The sequence below is a fragment of the Gobius niger genome (genome assembly GCF_951799975.1).
Source record: "Gobius niger genome assembly, chromosome: 6".
Taxonomy (NCBI): Eukaryota; Metazoa; Chordata; class Actinopteri; order Gobiiformes; family Gobiidae; genus Gobius; species Gobius niger.
Window position 1 is genome coordinate 1059722 of NC_136857.1, and position 23267 is coordinate 1082988.

Consider the following 23267-nt stretch of genomic DNA (forward strand, 5'->3'; position numbering starts at 1 on the left):
GGAGAGGCTAAATGCTAACGCCGTCTGTGTTTACGTGACTGAAGATCAGACAGGTCCTAAAGAACTCGTCACAGCTCAGGTAAGAACATATCTCAGTATGGAAAAACGCTGGCCTGTTCCTTTAACAACATATTTCACCAAATGTCAAATTAACACTGAGTTTATAACTTTTGGAAGCTTTTTAGGTTATCAGGTATTGCAAAACCTAATCACGCTGTATCACACAGATCGTATTGGCCTTTGTGAAACTGTATCTCATCAGAACCTCCTCTCCTTTCCCTCTGTATCTCCCTCGTCCTTTGTTCCGCACACATTCACTGACAGAGATCACAGTGCGGTGTTTAACTGGCTGCTCTCTGAGGTGTTCCATTTCAGCTGCTTTTACTGCTCGTCTTTGTGACATAATGTTCCCGTGATCCGCTGGAGGTAAAGCCGGAGTCGAGGTATTTCAGAGGTTTTCGCCGCGAGGGCTTCTGTCGAGGGAATGTTAAAGCACATTTTATGATTTTTTTTCTTCTTTCTTACTTGTCGACCTGTATGAGCTGGATCGTCGTTGGAAAATAGCGAGATAATGGATTTTCGTTAGCCTGTTATGGAGCGTGTCCAAGCTGTTTTCGGACCAACGTTTATTTTCTTGTTCCTAATGATGAATTATGTCTAAGCATCAGCCAAAGTAATGCAAACATCAAGCTACTGCAGCTGCCATCCCAGTAGAGTCATAGAATGATGGTTAGGAGATTTAAAGGTGCATTATGCAACTTTAAACCTTTCTGTGACCCAGTGGCTACATGGGTGGTTAATACGGCACCTTTACTTCCATTTTCATTTTTCATTTTCATTCAACTGCATTTAGCATGAATGAAAAGGAGCAGAAAGAAGTAAAAACTTATAATGTCTGCCCCAAATCAACACAAAATCATTTACAGTTCCAGTTCAGTTAAATGTTAAACTGTCTCATGCAGACGTCTTTTTTCTTTTCTTTTCTTTTTCTTGTCCAAGACATCAAAACACAAAATACATAAATAAAGTTGATCTGCTTCTCCGCAGTGTCATATTTTTGTAGCATTGATAATTTTACATATTTCTTAAACACATCAATGGACTTAGAAGTTTTCACTTTACGATCAAGACTGTTCCACAGAGCGAGAAACATCTTTCCTTTGCTAAAAACCTCAGTACCTTTTAGTTCATTTCTGCCTTTCCTCTTATTGAATCTGTTTTGTAGATTATTTGGTAAACTTTCCAGGTGAGCTTTATACATGGTTTTTAAAAGGTTAAACTCTAATAATTCACAAAATGTCAGTGTTTTTTAGTTGTATGAATAAACGATTGGTCTGGTCTCTGTATCCACTTCCACTGGCGACTCTAATCGCTCTTTTCTGTAACAGAAACATGTGATTAATGTATGTTTTGCAGGCACTTCCCCACACTTCAATGCAATAGGTCAGATATGGAACAATCAATGAGTTAGACAACAAAAACAATGCATTCTTATTGAGAGAATCTTTGACTTTATTCCCATCACAGTGGCCTCTACGACGCTCCAGGATCAATTGTTTGTAGGTTTCCTTTTGAGGGCGGTCCGTCAGCAGTGAAAACCTGCCAAAAACTCTAAAAACTACTGTAGAAAGCACACAACGTATGGAAAGATTGACTCATGTAATAAATGATAAAGAAGCTGAGTTCCAAAACAAATGGTCTCTATTCAACCAAGACAGATTCATATAGTAACATAAAATAAATAAATTAATAATAATAATAAAAAAATAATAATGATAATAAAAATGTGTATATAGGTGTATATATAGTATATATTAGAATATACACATTTTAAGAATTAGAATCCCATGATGGGGAGTCCCTTTCCATTTTTTCCAAATACATGGCAGCTTTGATGTAGTATAAAACAAGGAATTATTATTATTATTATTATTATTTTCTCTGTGTTTTTTTTTTAATTTTAATTTTTAGCTATAATGTATGAATTCGAACCACTGTCACAGCGCATCAGGTATGTAATAGCTCCTTTTGTTTGTTGATTTTATTTGCTACACAAGGGGAGAGGGAAAAAAAAGACTAAATATTGTGTGTAATAACAGAAATGTAAAAATGTGCACATCTGAAATGTAAAACCACACAATAAAGTAATAAAAAAATTAAAAAAACTCTAAAAACGATTGAACCTGGAGCATCACAGAGGCCACTGTGATGGAAATGGCACCGAGCAACTGTTGGGTTTCTGAAGGGTCAAACACACCAATAATAAACGCTTTTGTTTCACATAAAAAGTTGCATAATGCACCTTTAATTTGTAGATATACTGTGAGCAAGCTTGGTCGTCACCTGTGAAACCATGATTATAAGGAATCATAGCTTTTACCTCAAAAATACTACTTTGTGAATTCTATCTAAACAGACACTCCATTTGAACCCTCTACACAACTGTCACCAGGAAGTGCTGTTTTCAAAGGCGATTCTTTGGACTTCCTCTGATAATCGTCTAGTCGAGGTTATCTTTAGCTTATCTTCAATGTAAGGCATCTGTGTTAGCATGTGTTGTAAATAACCTGCATACATACACTGCACACACAGGAGACATGTGCGCCATTTTGTTTTTAAAGCGAGTGTTCTCTTGTCAAAAGCGTCCTTGGAGTGTTTTGCCTCAGTGGCAGTTTTGGGTAAAGCTGTTTACTTTGGTTGCTTCTTCTCCTACTCCATTTCCTGGATTTTGTTTGCGTTATAGAGAGAACACAATCAGTCGATGTTAGCATGCCTTTAGTCGGAAGTGAAGACTTGTCACTCTCATTACAGGCTGTAGAAGGTCCAGGCCAATTCTAAATCCTGACAAGCACAGTCTCCCACGTCTTTACAATGTCAATGCTACACCTGAAGACAAACCCATGTTAATGTTTGTGCACTGCAAAAAGTATTTAACTAGATCAGTATAAACATCTCAATTTGAGCACAATAATCCAAATTTTAATTGTTTTGACTGGTTAAGAAGTTGTTGGGCATTTGTCCCAGATTATTTCACTTGTTCTGAGATGTTTCGATACATTTCGTCCTTATTTCAGGTCATTTTCTTTGCCAATGGGGAAAGAAAAACGGTCTTATCTCATTGGCAATACTACTTTCTTATTTATTTATTTTGTTTTTTTATTCATTCATTCACCTCAGACATAGACACAGTCACAGTAGACATTGAATAAAACAAAAAAACATAAATAACACAACAATGCCCAAATCACAATACATTACACAGAAAGATAATTCCGGACTAAGACAAACAAACACAAAGACAAGACTTACAAGTCCTCGACATATTTTTCATGAATTCCATATTATTTTTATTATTGGGCACTCCACCAGTCTTCCTTTGTTCTGTTCATCCTTATACACATTTTTATCTTGTTTGGAGTGTTTAATGATTGTTTTATATTAATTTATCTTAGTTTGGGATGGTAGTACTGGGGCAGCTGGTTTGTTGCAGGTTTGATTTTAAAACCCACACTCGTCCCACTAGCGCTTCAAAGTTTAAGAACCACTGAATAAACATGATAAGACATTAATTACATCGTGTACATTAGGAAATTCAAAATGTTAGTACACTTTCTTATTACTTAGCATTACTTTCTTATTTCAAGCGAGATTTACCCTAGAACTGGTCTGAAATGTCCTCAAACAAGCAAAGGAAACTCGGTCCGATCAGGAAAAGTGTCTAAATGAGTGAAAACCGCTCAAAACAAGAAACATTTCCTCAATTCGAGTCATTTAAGCCAATGCTTGATATTCACTTTTTGCAGTGTACAGCTCATCTAGGCCCGATGTCCACTTTCAAGTTATTAAAGGTGAAATATCCAGGGGGAAAGTTGTCTGAAAGTGTTAAGCGTGGCAGCTTTGTGTACTCTGACCTGACCGCCTGCCAACTTATGTGTAACTTACCACCAAATGTAGGTCATTGTTGTCAGCTCTGAACTGAAAGCTTACTCTAGATCAGGGGTGCCCAAACTTTTTGTCTCCGAGGGCCAGAATGAAAAAGTGCCTGTGAGTCGTGGGCCAAACACGGCGATCTCAAGTGTGAAACACATAACTGCAAATAATAAAAGTTACTTTATTTTCTTTTTTGGTATACCTTTGCATTTAATTCAATCTATGCAATTAACCTCTTAACTCCCGCCTGAACCGAGAGGATCTTTTTCCTCACGTCATCAGATTTTTTTTCCATCATTTTTTCGTTGGGTATTCAACTCATTTTTGTAACTTTTTTTTATCATTTTTTGGTCAATTTTTCATCAAATTTTTGTCATTTTTTGTCAATTTTTTTTATCATATTTTTGTTATTTTTTGTCACATTTTTGTCATTTTTTTGTCAATGTTTTCTCACTTTTTTTGTCACATTTCCATCATTGTTTTCGTCTCAGTTTTGTTGCTATTTTCACAGCTTTTTTCCAGAAGCTTTTGGATTGGGGTAAAGCCAAACTGGAGAAAATGTGCTCGGTTCAGGTGGGAGTCAAGGGGTTAACATGCTACAAAAGCCTAGTTTTAGTAGAACAAAATCAATTATTGTAGCGATATAGAGCAAAATGGAAACAACAGCACCACCTGTACCTGCAGTACCTACAGTGACTTTACCTCATTCATTTCTTTAAGTCAAAGAAAATGCCATATTATATCATTTTGAAAGTGTCAGTTCAGCATAAATTCTTTTATAAGTCATAGATGTCAACGATTTTTGTTTCCTTAACTTTGTGAAAGGAGTGAAACAGCGCCCCCAATTTGACGCTGGTGGACAAAAAGTGAACTGCATCTATATTTGCCATTGAGAATGAACGGGAGAGAGAGTTATTGACCAGATGCGGCGCAAAAGTACCAACCTGGGCCCCACTTTGGGCACCCCTGCTCTAGATTGATAATACACATCATTATATCTCGCTGAAGTTTGATTTTGGTCCCGCCCCTTTCAGATAACTCACAAGAGACAAACCGTGTATTATCAGGCTTTTCCTCAGTGCTCATAAATCTGTTGCTCTCTTTGTTTGCTGCAGGTGTCCCGAGCCTCTAAAGTGTGGGGGGAGGTCCCGGTGCCGGAGGATCTGGAGGCGGAGAAAAGAGTTCAGGCTTCACAGAGTTTACTGGACGACGACGAAGACTTCGCGGCTGACGAGGCGTCGGGAGGTGAGTTCGCGTTTCGGATTACAAAGTGAGAAAAGGTTCTAGTGGAATCTCTCATGAAGTAGGTCCAGATGTTGTTGTTTTTTTTTACCTGTGTGACTAAGCTTCTCCATAAACTTTCCATTAGTGTTTAGTCTATGTTTATATCCCAAACTCTTTCCCCCCAGAAGCTTCCTAATAACACACGGATCAACAAACAATTGACTCACTGTAAACTCATGCTAGCAAAGCCCTGTTCTGTTCAATCCCTGTTTTCTACAGCCAGATACATTTTAGATCTGCTTCATTTAGACTTAAAGGAATTTTACAGAGTTTAAAAATATTAAAATGATGTGTTTTCCTCCCCCTACATGTTCCAACAATGTCCTAATGTGTAGAATGAGCCCAGACCTGCCTCTAAAATCCTGCACTGTCACTCAAAAACGTGTCACTTCGGGTCTGAATTCCCGTCATGCACAGGCTTAATATGGAAAGTCCAGTTACACGTATGACCTGAGGTGGCAGTAGTGAGTGTGAAATAGCTAACTTGCATCTAGCCCCTTGACGGAGCCCAAATTAGCGTAAATGCGACACTTCCACAAATACATATGTTCACCTCTAACCACCCGCCTTAAAGGGGCTAGATGCAAGTCAGCCATGTTATACTCACTACTGCCACCTCAGGTCTTACATGTAGCTGCAGCTTCTATATCAGGGGTGCCCAAAATGGGGCCAGAGAGTGACCTACTTTTGCGCTGTGTGTGGTTAATACTAACTCATTCATTCTCAATGGTAAATATGGATGCAGTACACTTTCTGACCACCAGCGTCAAATTGGGGGCGCTGTTTCACTCCTTTCACAAAGTTAAGGAAACACTGTTGTGGTGTTTATCAATTACAGAGCGTTGTAGCATCAACTTTTACAGTTTTCCAACTTTTATTGCAAAGGTTGTGACGTCGACAACAGTATATGTTAAAAAGTTAAAAAGCACATTTTCTCCTGTTTGGCTTTACCCCAATCCAAAAGCTTCTGGAAAAAAACTGTGAAAATAGCGACAAAACTGAGACGAAAATAATGATGGAAATGTGACAAAAAAGTGAGAAAACATTGATGAAAAAGTAGCAAAAATGTCACAAAAATGTCACAAGAAATTGACAAAAAAATTAACGAAAAAATGACCAAAATGTGACAATAAAATGACAAAAATGTGATAAAAAATTGACAAAAACTTGTTATTTGCATAGATAAAATCAAATGCAAATGTGGGCTATTGAAAAAATAAAAAGTAAATAAAATAAAGTAGCTTTAGAATTTGCAGTATGTGTTTTTCGTGCTTGACATTGTCGTGTTTGGCCGCGACTCAAAGGCACTTTTTCATTTGGCCCTCGGAGACGAAAAGTTTGGGCCCCCTGATCTATATTAAGCTGAACCCGAATTAACAATTTTCTGAATGATTTTAGAGGCAGTTGTGGAGAACAGGTCTGAGCTCATTCTACACATGAACATGTAGGGGGAGGATAATACTTTTAAGTAGTTTTAACATTTTTAAACTCCTTACAGCCCCTTTAACCGAGAGCATTTTCTCCAGTTCGGCTTTACCCAAATCTAAAGGCTTCTTGACTGGAGAGCAACACTGTAACGCCTCATTTGAAAGATAAAATCTAGAAAAGTGACGGTAACTTTTTTTCACACCGGCATTTTTGTTTGTTGATGTTTGTTTTTGTTGCTTTTTTGCTGCTTCTTCATTACTTTTTTGTCACATTTTGTTTTGTTTTTGTCACTTTTTTGTTACTTTTCCAGCACATTTTTGTTCTTGGAGCCAGAGCCGTGGGAAGATGTTTTAGTTAGGGGGCGCTGAGGGACAACATTTACCCCCAAAATACTTTTTCTGTGCATAAATCCTATTTATTAACCTCTTAACTCCCGCCTGAACCGAACCATTTTCTCCAGTTCAGCTTTACCCAAATCCTGTAGGCCAGTGTAACGCCTCATTTGAAAGACCTACAAAACTAAATGGATCTTTTTCCTCACAACAGATTTTTTTTCATCACTTTTTTTGTTGAGCAGTCGTCTCATTTTTGTCAAATTTTCGTGACTTTTTTGTCACTTTTTCGTCAAATTATTCGCATTTTTTTGGTCAAATTCTTATCACTTTTTCGGCCATTTTTTTTCTCAATTTTTCGTCAAATTTTTCTCACTTTTTTCTCAATTTTTTGTCAATTTTTTGTCCATTTTTTGTCACTTTTTCGTCACTTTTTCGTCAAATTTTTCTCACTTTTTTGGTCAAATTCTTATCACTTTTTCATCCTCTTTTTCTCAATTTTTTATCACATTTTTGTACATTTTTTGTCACTTTTTCGTCAATATTTTCTCACTTTTTTCACATTTCCATCCTTGTTTTCATCGCAGTTTTGTTGCTATTTTCACCTTTTTCCCAGAAGCTTTTGGATTGGGGTAAAGCTGGAGAAAATGTGCTCGGTTCAGGCGGGAGTTAAGGGGTTAATATCGCCTGCAGTTCACAAACTTTCCACCAGGGGGTGCTGCGGCGCCCTCAGCACCCTGGGTTCCCACGGCCTTGTTCTTTTCATTTGCCGCTAAACAGTTTTCATTTTTGGAGTGTATCATGTAAATCAGATGTTATATCTTTCAAATGGATCGTCTTTAGTAAATAATCTAAAGCATTACTGCCATGAATGTGAAAATTCTCACTTTTTTTCCTTTCAAATTGCATTCCCTGTGTATTCCTCAGCACGTTGTGTGTATTTTTAGGTAATCTTTCTGTTTGTCTTGTGTTCCCCTGGAGCCTCGCTGACCACATCCTTCCCTCCCCTTGTGCTTCACAGAGCTGCCCAGTGGAGAGGATGATGGAAGTGCCCCGTGGCCTCCCGCCGTTTCAAGTTAGTCACCGCCAACTTTCTCCGCACTTCTGTTTCGCTTCTGTTTCTGAGGAACATTACTCATCCTTCCGAACATTGTCCATCCGTGACGTGCACAGACTGCTTACTGCGAAGGTCTCTCATAGCCATTTTAGTTTAGGTTCTGGGTAAGAGCTTGTTAAGGATTCACTTTAATCCTGGTCTGGCTCTAGTTTATCTCATTTATACATTTTCCTGAGCTCAGATCTACTTATATATAGTTTTATTATTATTATTATTTTAGCTTCTTCAGCCTAAAGTTTAGTGATTTAGATTTCCTATTTTCCTGAGTTGGTCCTTTTAGCCGAGTTTTGAATTAGGCGTGGTTTAGATTTAGCAGAGTTTCCGTGGGGCATTAAAAAGCATTATTATACGGCTCTTCACAGCGTAAGTAGAAGCTCCGTTGATTTGAATGGGATTTCCCAACGTTCTCCCGGTCATTATTTTCTGATAAAGCACGTCTGAGTTGGTGCTTTCATATCACTCCGCACGTACGTAGCAGCGACACTATCTGTCCCGTCACTGAGAGAGAAGTCGGGGAATCGCTCGTGAAGTTAGCGTGAGTCTGACTTTCAATTTACCCAGAGATTCACCACCATTCCTCCAACTGCACCTTCAACTAAGTAGCTAGGCTAACTGCTAGCCTTGCTGCTTCTAGCCTAGCCAAATGATGCCGAGCAACGCACAAACTTTTGGGAACTATTTGTCGCGGAAGTCATTAAATAAACCTTTCAGCTTCATAAAAGTGTACGAAGTTTATGTTGTATGTGTTCAGTTGGCAAATGGCCGAATAATAAGCGGATCATGTATAGAACGCTGGTCATTATCGGGAAAATAAGCACATTCAGGTGGAAACAAGACGGTTCGCCCTGAAGGTGCTTATTTTCCCGATAATGACCAGCGTTCTATTCACCTTATTCCGGAGGTTCGCGTGGGCGCCGCCATGAATTGTGCCCGCCCCTTTTCTCCTATGTGTTAACATGGGGCTGGAGAAGTCCACATAAAATCAGCCTCTACAGGAAAACAAAACCGTTTTCAGGCCGACAGAGAAACGCTGCAGTGTCGACATGTCGGTGCAAATGAACATCGGACATTTTACACAAATCAATCGACTGAACATCAGGTTTGAGCGGAGAATATTTTCCCTCGTTCTGCGTTAAAATGAACGGGCTTCGCGCTCGACCGGAAGTGTCTGGAAAAAGAGGTGCCGAGACAACGCAAAAAGTGGCAAAAGTGGGCGGGGCGGAATAAAGTGAATACATTATCCCTTACTTAGAACTTATTGAATCAATTGTGCCAAAATGAAGGTCTTAAAGGCACACTGCGTAACATTTTGGGCTATCCTGTTGCCATCAATACACAAATACAACACAAAACCTGCTCCAAATCACCAGCTCGACACAGAAAAGGCTATTTCTGCAGTGGGTAATCAAAGAGTGGATTTTGGATGAGGACCAAACCTATTTAAATCTCCATGGAAACGAGCTGGAGTCTTAGGAGACGTGAGCCGCTCACAGCAAAGGCTCGTTTGTATGAAAATATCTATCACCATCATCAAATAAATGCTTGTGTTTCAGTTTTGATTATCGGGTGAAATTCTACACGATGTGGCTTTAAACATGATTAAGATTTTCTGCATGAATTCATCAAAAATGCCGCCACAGAGTCCCGATCTTTACCCCATTGAGAATCTTTGGGATGTGCTGGAGAAGGCTTTGTCCAGTGGTCACGCTCCCCCGTCATCAGGCAGTCCAGAGTGTGACCCTTTTTTTGCGTCGGCTTTCCCAGGCAGTGTGTTTTTTGCATTAAATGGGATTAAAAACAATTAACTTTGACCTTCTTCTACCTGTATAAGCCGTGTCTGGAGTAATCTCGGTTTTGCTGTATTCTAGATCTGATTAACCCCTTAACTCCCGCCTGAACCGAGCACATTTACTCCAGTTTGGCTTTACCCCAATCCAAAAGCTTCTGGAAAAAAGGTGGGAAAATAGCGACAAAACTGAGACGAAAACAATGATGGAAATGTGACAAAAAAGTGAGAAAACATTGACAAAAAAGTGATGAAAAATGTATGAAAAAGTGGCAAAAATGTCACAAAAATGTGACAAAAAATGACCAAAAATGATAAAAATTTGACCAATAAAATGACACAAATGTGACAAAATTTGACAAAAAAATGACAAAAAATTGATAAAAAAAATGGATGAAAAAATGACAAAAAAGAAACAAAAATGTGACAAAAAAATTATAAAAAAATTGATAAAAAATGGATGAAAAAATGACAAAAAAAATACAAAAATGGGTCAAAAAAATGACAAAAAAATGACAAAAAATGACAAAAAAATGACAAAAATGTGACAAAAAAATGACCAAAAATGATAAAAAAAATTGATAAAAAAATGACAAAAAAATGACAAAAAAATGACCAAAAAATGACCAAAAAATGACCAAAAAATGACAAAAAATGATAAAAATTCGACCAATAAAATGACACAAAAATGACAAAAATGGGTCAAAAAAATGACAAAAAAAAGTGACAAAAAATGACAAAAAAATTACAAACAAAAAGACAAAAATGTGACAAAAGTGACAAAAAATGACCAAAAAATTACAGAAATGTGACAAAAAAATGATAAAAAAGTTACAAAAATGAGTTGAAAACCCAACAAAAAAACGATGGAAACAAATCTGATGACGTGAGGAAAAAGCTCCTCTCTGTTCAGGCGGGACTTAAGAGGTTAACTCCTAATTCAGACCTAGTGAGAGTTCTTTCAGTCTTGATTTTACTCTAGTTCAGCCCTAATCCAGCCCCAACGTGTCCCTTTAGCTCTGATTTCGTCTTCTCTTGTTTGTTTTACACCTGGTTTCCTGTTCCATTCACATTCCCTGTGTAAACATAAAACAATAGCCGCTCGATGTCCCGCCCGAGTCTGCTCTTCTCTGAGGGCTTTGACTGATGACACTCGCACATCCCGTTCCACCCCGGCCGTCACACGGAGGCGCAGCTTTGTCTGGGAGATGTAAACAGCGCTTCCTTCCCTTCATCTTTGTAACCAGCGGCCGAGGTGACAGCGCTGTGAAATACATGAAAGCCCGGCCGACAATACACGCTTCTACAGAGGTGGTTTTGCATTCTCTCCATCATTACAGTCGGGTTCGGCAGCCCTGAACTTTGGACAACTCGTCTGGGCATTCGTCATATAGACTTTCCACACCGCAGAAAGCAATGCATTCAAAGTTAGTATTAAATTCAGATTAATGGAGCTGTTTATATTTATTTAGACTACTTGTTAAGCCTACATAGATTTATTTTTTGATTCATTCTTCCCCGTTCTTCCTGGTTTCAGTTTGTCTTTTCTCTAACTTTTTCTCGAACTTAAATCTTAGCAGCTCTTAAAGAGGTCAGGACAATATCAACAAAAGGGCAGCAGTGGAATAAACTCGTCTCGTCCTTCAGTCTGTTATGAAAGCAGACATTTGTTAAAAAGGCCTTTGTCTTCTGTGCACGAATCCAAGAAGTGACGTGTTAGAAATGCATTCGAAAAGTAATTCTTTTGCCAAATTAAAACCACGCTGCCAAAAGTATGTAACTAGATCAGTGTAAACATCTCAATTTGAGCACAATAATCCACATTTGAGCTGTTTTGACTGGTTAAGAAGTTGTTGGGCATTTGTCCCAGATTACTTCACTCTGAGATGTTTCTGACTCGTTTCGATACATTTCGTCCTTATTTCAGGTCATTTTCTTTGCCAATGGGGAAAGAAAGTTGGTCTTATCTCATTGGCAATTTTACTTTCTTATTTCAAGCGAGATTTACCCTAGAACTGGTCTGAAATGTCCTCAAACAAGCAAAGCAAACTCGGTCCGATCAGGAAAAGTGTCTAAATGAGTGAAAACCGCTCAAAACAAGAAACATTTCCTCAATTCAAGTCATTGAAATTTGACCAAAACATGACCAAAAAAATGACAAAAATTGGATTAAAAAATGACGAAAAATTACAAAAAAATTACAAAAAAAAAGACAAAAAATACAAAAAATTGACCAGAAAAATTAGAAAAATGTGACCAAATAATGACCAAAAAAGGACTAAAAAAAAATACAAAAAAATGACAAAAAATGGATGAAAATTTGACCAAAAAAATGACAAAAATTTGATTAAAAAAATGACGAAAAAACGACAAAAAAATTACAAAAAGTTCTCCTCAAACAAGCAAAGTAAACTTGGTCCGATCAGGAAAAGTGTCTAAATGAGTGAAAACCGCTCAAAACAAGAAAAATTTCCTCAATTCAACTCATTTAAGCCGATGCTTGATATTCACTTTTTGCAGTGCAGATATGGGGCCTTTAACCTGTTATCTGCCATGTTAGAGTTATTTTCTCCAAGTATCCATATCCAACTCTTAAAGCGCAATGTCTGGAGAGATTACCGCCTCTTTGCCAGTGTGATACTTCATTTGAAAGCTAAGATCCTCCCTGTGAGATCAGTGAGATTTAACCCTAACCCTTAAGTCACATTTGCCGCCCCCATAACCCTGACTCAGGGGTCGGCAACCTTCAACATCAAAAGAGCCACTTTGGTCAGATTTAAAGCAGTAACTCATCCCCCTAGAGGCCATGAGCGCCACTGCAGGTGTCGTAGCATGTTGCGTTTTATTTTAATACTACTACACTATTGTGCCACAGCTCAATGACACAATGGAGATCATTCTTGTCACTCAAACTTGGCTGTAAACATTGCTAAAGTGGCGCTATAGCCCGCAGTTAGCCTGTTAGCTTCTTCTTCGTGATCCCATTTGTGTGTATTGCGCCTCCGACTCAGAGGCAGGGAAGTTGTAAGGGTGGTTTTCTGGCCAGAGACACCAGGGGGAGATGAAAGACCCCCCCAATCCTCCCATTAAGGGTGATTTCAGAGCAGAACAGTCCTTTTCTCCGCTTGTTTGTTCCGGATCAGAAGCTGCAGTTCGTTTTCAGACTGAGAACTATATCTTGTAAACACGTGTGTGGCGCTCGAGGCTCCCATTGGACGGCAACGACCACAACAAATGAAATAGAAATGAAAATTTGACGCTTACTATGATGATAAAAGAAACGTGAGAGGCTAAACCACTGAGCTTTAACCTCAGCTTCCCCGGAGCAGCAGAGGAGGAGGTTTGTGTGGATGAAGGGTCGTCTGCTGAGCGGTTTGTTTCCATTATGTCCAAACTGTTGGTCTTGTTCCTCCTCTTCTTTAATGCGTCTCGTACTTTCATTCAAGTTTGGCGAAGTTTTTTCCACTTTGACGCCGCGGCTCTTCAGGAGACGCTCGAAGCTCCTCCCCTTTATTTTCTCGCTAAACACGAGCGCAGTTGTGTTTGTGCATCTGCCCAAATATCCAGGAGGCTCCAGGTCTGTCCACGGCTCGTTGTTTGTAGCATCCATCCAGGATTAGCGTTAGCATTAGCGAAGGGATAACTTTTCCCATGGTGCCTTGCTACGGTGGCTTGTTAAAGGAACAGGCCAGCGTTTTTCCACACTGAGATATGTTCTTACCTGAGCTGTGACGAGTTCTTTAGGACCTGTCTGATCTTCAGTCACGTAAACACAGCGCAGACGGCGTTAGCATTTAGCCTCTCCCTCTCTCCTCTATAGCTCCAAAACAGGTCAAGATAGAAGCTACCAAGCTCTTCCACGTTTCCCCTATTTAAATATGGTTACGTGAAGTGTTCCACTACAAAGTATAATTACACACAATTAAACAATGTGGATTTTCTAAGCGGATAAAAGGGGGAACTATATTGTAAGGCGTAATAATACCAGGAGTAGTTTGGCATCACAGTAAAGTGAAGATTACTGCGCGGATTTTTTACATTTTGTCAAATTTTGTCACATTTTTGTAATTTTTTTGTCAATTTTTTCGTCGATTTATTATAAATGTTTTGTCTTTTTTTTTTTTACATTTTGTCTTTTTTTATCAATTTTTTGTAATTTTTTCGTCGATTTTTTATCAATTTTTTCGTCGATTTATTATACATTTTTTGTCTTTTTTTTCTTACATTTTTGTCACATTTTGTCACTTTTTTGTCACATTTTGTCACTTTTTTGTTACATTTTGTCACATTTTTGTCACATGTAAATGTTTGTAGCATCCATCCAGGATTAGCGTTAGCATTAGCGCAGGGATAACTTTTCCCATGGTGCCTTGCTACGGTGGCTTGTTAAAGGAACAGGCCAGCGTTTTTCCATACTGAGAAATGTTCTTACCTGAGCTGTGACGAGTTCTTTAGGACCTGTCTGATCTTCAGTCACGTAAACACAGCGCAGACGGCGTTAGCATTTAGCCTCTCCCTCTCTCCTCTATAGCTCCAAAACAGGTCAAGATAGAAGCTACCAAGCTCTTCCACGTTTCCCCTATTTAAATACGGTTACGTGAAGTGTTCCACTACAAAGTATAATTACACACAATTAAACAATGTGGATTTTCTAAGCGGATAAAAGGGGTATGTAAAAAACGGTGGCCTATTCCTTTAAGCCCAAACAGGCGCATGTTCCCGCAGTTGTTTCGGATCAACAGTGGTTTAGATTCACACCTGGAGCGACCTGGACCAGAGTCCGTTTGAAAACGTGGGTCTCGGTTCTTTGATCCGCAGCAGGATTCGTTTGTTGAATTCACACCTGCATAAAAAATCCGGAGTCAGCGTTCAAAACGAACCCTGATCCGTTTAAAGTGGAGCAAACAGTGCAGGTCTGAATACAGCCTAACGCTTGTATTACCCCCAGAGGGACGACGGAAAGGATTTGTTAAGGTAAACAAGTGACTCAGTTCTTCTTTAAACCGAGAGAGAGTCTCAAAGAACAACAAAGCAGACACACTTTTGATCGTATGTTGATGGATAAATGAATACAAAGTAAAACGGTAAATAGAAGCGGATCTGGTCCTTTTGTATCTTCATTCACTTGTCACAGCCTTGGTTCTGGCGCTGGTTTAGCCTCATACTTTTGCAGATTGTCACTCCTATAATTACATGAACATTATGGGTGAACGTTTTCATCAAAGCTCCAGAGAGCCGAACCACAGGCTTTAAAGAGCGGCGTGTGGCTCTGGAGATAGTGGTTCCCTATCTCTGCCCGAACCCTAACTTCCTGATCAGCAAGTAACAGGTTAAAGAGTTTATGTATGATGGAGCTCCTACTGTTTGGAAAATGCCACACTTTAAGCTTAGATGCTCCAGAATTAAATGGCCGAGCTTTAACAGATGGAGGCCTGCCTATAGTTCTTATTAGGACTTCACTGGTGCTGGGATTTTGGCTGAAGAAAGAGTCTGCTTAGATTAACTGCAAACTACTTTTAGCCATTGGATCGAGCAACCAGTGTGGGCTCAATCTGGAGAAGCACAATAAACATGTAAACATAAATGTCGTTCATGTGAATAAATCAACATCTCATTTCTTATCAGTGATATCAGTACTTGATGTAAACATGCTCCTATCTCGAGACACAGACAGGAAATCAGTCTTTAACCCCTTAACTCCCACCTGAACCGAGCACATTTTCTCCAGTTTGGCTTTACCCCAATCCAAAAGCTTCTGGAAAAAAGGTGAGGAAATAGCAACAGAACTGAGACGAAAACAATGATGGAAATGTGACAAAAAAGTGACGAAAAATTGATGAAAAAGTGGCAAAAATGTGACAAAAATGTGATTAAAAAAACAAAAGCGATTTTTTTGCGATTATGCTAATTTTGTAATCGTTTACTGTTGTAATCGAATTTCGATTAATTGCAATAAAGTGATGAAAAATGGATAAAAAAATGACAAAAATGTGACAAAATGTGATAAAGATTTGACAAAAAAATAACAAAAAATTGACAAAAAAATGACAATGATGTGACAAAAATGTTATTAAAAAATTGACAAAAAAAATGAGAAAAATGTGACAAAAAATGAGAAAAATGTGAAAAAATTTTGATTAAAATTGGACAAAAAAATTAGAAAAATGTGATTAAAAAATGGACAAAAAAGGACAAAAATGTGACAAAAATGTGACAAAATGTGATAAAAATGTGACAAAAAAATTGACAAAAAATTACAAAAATGTGATTAAAAAATTGATGAAATAATGACAAAAATGTGACAAAATGTGATAAAATTTGACAAAAAAAATTACAAAAAATTGACAAAAAAAAAATACAAAAAAGGACAAAAATGTGACAAAATGTGATAAAAATTTGACAAAAAAATTACAAAAAATGGACAAAAAAATGACAAAAATGCGATTAAAAAATTGACCAAAAAAATGTGACAAAAATGTGATTAAAAAATTGATAAAATAATGACCAAAAAGTTACAAAAATGAGTTGAACACCCAACAAAAAAATGGTGGAAAAATAATCTGATGACGGAAAAAGATCCTCTCGGTTCAGGCGGGAGTTAAGAGGTTAACATCTGAAGCTATTGAAGAATAAGCCCGTAGATCTGCTACTGTGCCCACTGCTCACAAGTGACACCACACCAGTGTTTTCGGCTGATACCACATGCCGTGTTTGCCCTGGCGATGCTATTCAAGGCGAACATGCCCGGGGTGCGAATACACAAAGCATCGCCCTAGTTCTGACAATAGCTGTGTCTTATCAAACATGGTTCAGGACAGGTTTATGTTACTCCACGTCAGGCTGGAATAAATGTTTGGGCCGTGGCATCAGAGCGGGGGCAAACATCATGTGCCGCTGTGGTAAAAAATAGCACGGCTTTGAAGCTAACTTTAGACAGTTGACATTATTGTGGATATTGTTAGCAGCTTGTGACTGTGACGGATCCCTGGGGATGAAGAGGCGACCACCGCAGGAAAACAGTTAGTCTGGGAATGATTACTCTGCAAAACCAAAGCAACATGTTAAGACCTTAACTCCCGCCTGAACCGGGCACTTTTTCTCCAGCTTTACCCCAATCCAAAAGCTTCTGGAAAAAAGGTGGGAAAATAGCGACGAATAGAGATGAAAACAAGGATGAAAATGTGAAAAAAGTGACAAAAAAGTGAAAAAAATTTGACCAAAAAGTGAGAAAAATGTGACGAAAAAGTGATAAGACTTTGACGAAAAAATGCGAATAATTTGACAAAAAAGTGACAAAAAAATCGAAAAATTTGACGAAAAAAGTGAAAAAAAAGTGAAAAAAATGTGTCCAAAAAGTGAGAAAAATGTGACGAAAAATTGAGAAAAAATGGACAAAAAAGTGATAAGACTTTGACGAAAAAAATGCTAATAATTTGACGGAAAAAGTGACAAAAAAAATGACAAAAAACCCCGAAAAATTTGACGAAAAAGTAACAAAAAAGTCACGAAAATTTGACAAAAATGAAAAAAAAACGGACGAAAAAGTGACAAAAATTTGACCAAAAAGTGACAAAAATTTGACCAAAAATTGAGAAAAAATTTACAAAAAAGTGATAAGACTTTGACGAAAAAATGCGAATAATTTGACCAAAAAGTGACAAAAAAATTTTTGAAAAATTTGACGAAAAAAGTGACAAAAATTTGACAAAAATGAGTCGACTGCCCGACAAAAAAAGTGATGAAAAAAAAATCTGACGTGAGGAAAAAGTGCTTTCAATTATTTTACAGATCAGAGTGAATGTTTAACCAGCTCAAGTATTACAAAGCATTTTAAATACACAAACTTAATGTCTGTTGTTTTCTTTCATTCAGTCGATAATTGTGAGTAATTATTCAATCTAAATATTCTTATTATGGGATAAGGTTGTTCAAACTTGAATGGTTAGTTAGTTTGACTCTTGGATTTTTGTGACAGTGATTTTCTTTACAGTCCATTTATATATTGTTCAAAAACAGGTCTTATTTTTGAGATTTTGTGTCTTAAAAAGTCTTAAATTTGACTTGATACCCGGAGCACCTTAATACTGATAGTGGGTTGTTGGCTCTGAAGTTCAGTAACAAACACAGAGGTCTTTTGTGTGTTTCGGACGGGCCTTGCGTGGGAAAATATTTGCCGGTGTTATGAGCCCGGGAGCTCTCCCCGTTACTCTGGTTTATTGGAGCTGCTTTCCATAAACTACCTGGCTTTTGTATCCGCATAAAGGTCAGCGCTGCTTTAATGCGCGGAGTAACTGGAGCCCGTACTGTTGCTTAGTCTGCCGTTTCATCACGCGGGAAGGACATTTATGTTCTGCTTTGCATCGGCCATGTTCAAGGGTGCACAGAGTGAGAATGTGTTTAGATTTGAATTCAACGTTTCTGACACAGTAAGTTTGGATTTACAAAGACTAAACCGGACGATCCTGGTTTTAGGGCTCGATCATTGTGGTCATTGATTGATCTACAGATATTTGTTTTGATGAATTGCTTGGCTGACTCTTTACTTCATAAAGCAAAGTGACGCCGCTTGAGGACATGTTGATGGAGTAAACTTAAAGTGGATGTTTGTTGGAGGCGCTTACTGCTGAGTCTGCTTTCTGATTGGACGAGACACAGACCCATATTCAAAAATCCTACATTTTAGTGTCATTCTTGCTCTGTTTGAGTCTGTGTTCACCAGAAAACGATCAACGATTCTCTTCATTTACTCAGAGCCAGAGTTCCTATCAATTTTGCAAATAAAATAAAAAGTTTTAAGTTTAGCAAAATCATAACTTTCTTATGTTCAGGTGTTTTTACACTGGAGTGAGGGGGGGTGGAGGTGAAGGAGGTGTCAGTGTGTCAGCCTGGTTCATCTTGTGCTGCAACAGCCTCATAAATGTGTAGTTTTGTGCTCGGGGCGGCGGGAACAGCGCCCACGAGATCTAACCAATGGCTCTGATGTGGTATAAAAACGTCACACTGCAAAAAGTATTGAACTAGATCAGTATGAACATCTCAATTTGAGCATAAAAATCCAAATTTTAGTTGTTTTGACTGGTTGAAGTTGTTGGGCATTTGTCCTGGATTATTTCACTTGTTCTGAGATGTTTCTGACTCGTTTCGATACGTTTCGTCCTTATTTCAGGTCATTTTCTTTGCCAATGGGGAAAGAACAATGTTCTTATCTCATTGGCAATTTTACTTTCTTATTTCAAGTGAGATTTACCCTAGAACTGGTCTGAAATGTCCTCAAACAAGCAAAGCAAACTCGGTCCGATCAGGAAAAGTGTCTAAATGAGTGAAAACCGCTCAAAACAAGAAACATTTCCTCAGTTCAAGTCATTTGAGCCAATGCTTGATATTCACTTTTTGCAGTGCACTGTATATCATCAATTCAACCAATCAGAGACGCACAATAATAAACCTCCGATGGGCGTGGCCTCAGCGTCATCAGAGATTTAACAGGTGAAAGACTAAAACTGTACATGAAATCACAGAGGAAACACCTCCTGCCTTTGCTCTGGTTCTGTTGGTGCAAAACACAAACATGTATAGTGACTATCGTTACACTTTAGTCAGAAATTATTCATTTTTTTGTTGAATAAAACTAAACAATAAGTTTTGGATATATTGTACATATAATAATAATATTAAATACCTCTAAGATAACTTTCTTTTTTAAGTTAAAAACAATGTTTATAAGTATCTTCTAAAATATAATTGAAGGTAGGTAGAGGCAACAGCGCCCCCTGGTTTTCACATCACCAGCCGCCACTGGTTTACAGTCATTTCATTCAAACAGAACCCAGTGAAGATGAAGACTTAGAAAGCCTTGTCTAACATTTCTGATTGGTTCCTAGATTAAAGGGGCTAGATGCAAGTTACCCATTTTATACTCACTGCTGCCACCTCAGGTCTTATGCATCACTGCAGCTTCTATATTAAGCTCGTGCATGACGGCACTTCAGACCCGAAGTGACACCTTTCTGAGTGACAGAGCAGGATTTTAGAGGCAGTTGTGGTGAACAGGTCTGAGCTCATTCTACACATTAGGACATGGAGGAACATGTAGGGGAGGAAAATAACTCTGTATAGTCCATTTAAATAAATAAGATAGTAAAATTAATGTTGAAAGAAGATCTAAGTTGGAAAAAGTACCAAACCAGAACTAACAGACCTAAAAAGACAGTTGTTTTAAAGGGATGATTTCAAAGCAGGCTCTCTCCATTGGACAAGGCCTCGCTCCGCCCGATCCCGGCAGGTCTCAGAGGCTGAGCACGGAAGGGCCTGGTGGGTGCTCAGGTGGGAGACTGTCTGGGAACACCATATAGAGTGTTGGAAGTTGGAGGGGCCGTTGCCGCAGACTGGTAGCCTTGCTTCTGTCAGTCTATCCCAGGGCAGCTGTGGCCGCAATAGTAAAGCTTACCACCACTAATGCATTATTATTACACTACAAAAAGTAAATATCAAGCATTGTCTTAAATGACTTGAATTGAGGAAATGTTTCTTGTTTTGAGCGGTTTTCACTCATTTAGACACTTTTCCTGATCGGACCGAGTTTGCTTTGCTTGTTCGAGGACATTTCAGACCAGTTCTAGGGTTTTTTTGTATTTTTTTGTCACATTTTCATCACATTTTTGTCATTTTTTGTATTTTTTTTTTTTTTCAGTTTTTTGTCATATTTTTGTTATTTTTTGTATTTTTTTTGGTCAGTTTTTTGTCCTTTTTTCGTCAAATTTTCATCACATTTTTGTCATTTTTTGTATTTTTTTTTTCAGTTTTTTGTCAGTTTTTGGTCATATTTTTGGGGTTTTTTTGTATTTTTTTTGTCATTTTTTGTCATTTTTTTGTCATTTTTTATCCATTTTTTTGTCACATTTTTGTCATATTTTAAAGACTTGAATTGAGGAAATGTCTCTTGTTTTGAGCGGTTTTTACTCATTTAGACACTTTTCCTGATCGGACTGAGTTTCCTTTGCTTCTTTGAGGACATTTCAGACCAGTTCTAGGGTAAATCTTGCTTGAAATAAGAAAGTAAAATTGCCAATGAGATAAGACCAGTTTTCTTTCCCCATTGGCAAAGAAAATGACCTGAAATAAGGACGAAATGTATCGAAACGAGTCAGAAACATCTCAGAACAAGTGAAATAATCCAGGACAAATGCCCAACAACTTCTTAACCAGTCAAAACAACAAAAATTTGGATTATTATGCTCAAATTGAGATGTTTATACTGATCTAGTTAAATTCCTTTTGCAGTGTATTATTATTATCATTATTATTATGACACTTCACCTATGTTGCCTGTATCCGTGTGGTGTATGGGGCAGCTGTGTGGTGTTAAATGTCAGTGTAGAGAAAGGTTTTTAAGTTGGGTTTCTATAATCGATCACTTTCAGCCCTATACTTGGCTTAGACCTGGATTAGCTCTGGTTCAAACCGATGATATCGCCTAATGGAGCTTTACTGCCTCTCTCAGAATATAGAGCTGGCTTGGGAGGAAATCCAGCCTGTGTGCTGAGGGTCTCTGTCCTGTTGATGCTGCGGACTCTTCGTTTCGCCTCTGCCTTCCTTCCACCCTCTGCTCTTTCAGATGAGAGCCCACTCCGCCATTATGGGCTGCATCCTGTTGTGTTAGGTTTCCCCCAATGGCTGGGAATTCCCTTTGTTTCAGACACAAAAAGACACGTAAGCATCTGCAGTTACTATTGCGCGGGAGAAGTGGCTATTTTAAGATCCTATTGTTGCTCGATTGTTTCTGGTAAACCTGCTCTGCTATCTGCAATCTTCAGCTGGGATAGATCTTTGTGAAGGCGTGACCTCTCCTTTACTTGTGACTTCATGCAAGACACTGCAGGTTCAAATGTAGATTTTTCCCACAATAGTCAATGTGGAGATTTTTAGCTAGTTTTCTCCCTTAAAGAGGGGGTGTTCTGCTTTTGTCAGTCCCATAGCACCAGTCTATATCTCACTACAATGATGACAAACCTTCTGTTGGTCTGTAAATGCAGTAAATTAGAATAACTGCCTTGTAACTGTCTCTTTAACCCCTTAACTCCCACCTGAACCGAGCACATTTTCTCCAGTTTGGCTTTACCCCAGTCCAAAAGCTTCTGGAAAAAAGCTGTGAAAATAGCAACAAAACTGAGACGAAAACAATGATGGAAATGTGACAAAAAAGTGAGAAAACATTGACAAAAAAGGGACGAAAAATTGCTGAAAAAGTGGCAAAAATGTCACAAAAAATTGACAAGAAATTTATGAAAAATTTATAAAAAAATGACAAAAAATATGACAAAAATGTGACAAAAAATTACCAAAAAAAATGACCAAAAAAATGACAAAAACGTGACAAAATGTGACAAAAATGTGAAAAATATGATCAAAAAGTTACAAAAATGAGTTGAATACCCAACAAAATAATGATGGAAAGAAAAAATCTGAGGAAAAAGATCGTCTCGGTTCAGGCGGGAGTTAAGGGGTTAAGAACCTCTGAGCCTTTAGACACGCCCCCTCCACACGCTGTCTGTGGCATCAGTGGGGAGGGGGTTCTGCTGAGGAGCAGTGGTTGGTTACTCGGCTGGTGACCAAAGCTCGGAGGCGTCTCCAGGAGGTGGGGGCGTTCCTAGGAGGACTCAGGCAAACCTATCCCTAAAATGGCCGCCATCAGAGTTTTTACAGATTACTCAGAAATACGTGAATGTGCCAAGGCAACACTTCAGCCATGTTTTTAATGAGGGAGTGACAGAATAACATGATGGAAAGCTTGAAAAAAGTCAATTTTGCAGAATACCCCCCTTTAACGTCTTAGTTTTCATGCTAGAATATCAAAAGAAACAAAACTTAACCTGTACGATGCTTATTTTATGGAGTTTTGACGCGAGCGAGGCGGAGGCTTCCCGGAGGTAAATACGACATGGCTTCGTAATGCCGGGTTTCACTCGTGCATTTATTCACAAATATTGACATATTTTTCATCCACGTGTCCTGGGAAGGGTGACCGAGATTACGCTATAATCCAAATATGGTCATTTCCTTTCTGGAAGCCACCTTTACTAAAGACCAGAGAAATGCTCTCGCTCATGGCTACACTACAAAAGTAAATATCAAGCATTGGCTTAAATGACTTGAATTGAGGAAATGTTTCTTGTTTTGAGCGGTTTTCACTCATTCAGACACTTTTCCTGATCGGACCGAGTTTGCTTTGCTTGTTTGAGGACATTTCAGACCAGTTCTAGGGTAAATCTCGCTTGAAATCAGAAAGTAAAATTGCCAATGAGATAAGAACAATTTTCTTTCCCCATTGGCAAAGAAAATGACCTGAAATAAGGACGAAATGTATCGAAACGAGTCAGAAACATCTCAGAAC

At 38.3% G+C, this 23267-nt stretch overlaps 1 protein-coding gene across 1 annotated transcript in view; it reads left to right on the plus strand.

Moving 5' to 3' along the window:
- Positions 1–23267, plus strand: part of hspg2 (heparan sulfate proteoglycan 2) — a 418468-nt gene that overhangs the window by 113473 nt on the left and 281728 nt on the right. Inside the window, exons 2-3 of the mRNA XM_079558863.1 lie at positions 5046–5175; positions 7996–8049. Coding sequence (XP_079414989.1) covers positions 5046–5175; positions 7996–8049 — 184 coding nt within the window. The remainder of the gene's footprint in view (positions 1–5045; positions 5176–7995; positions 8050–23267) is intronic.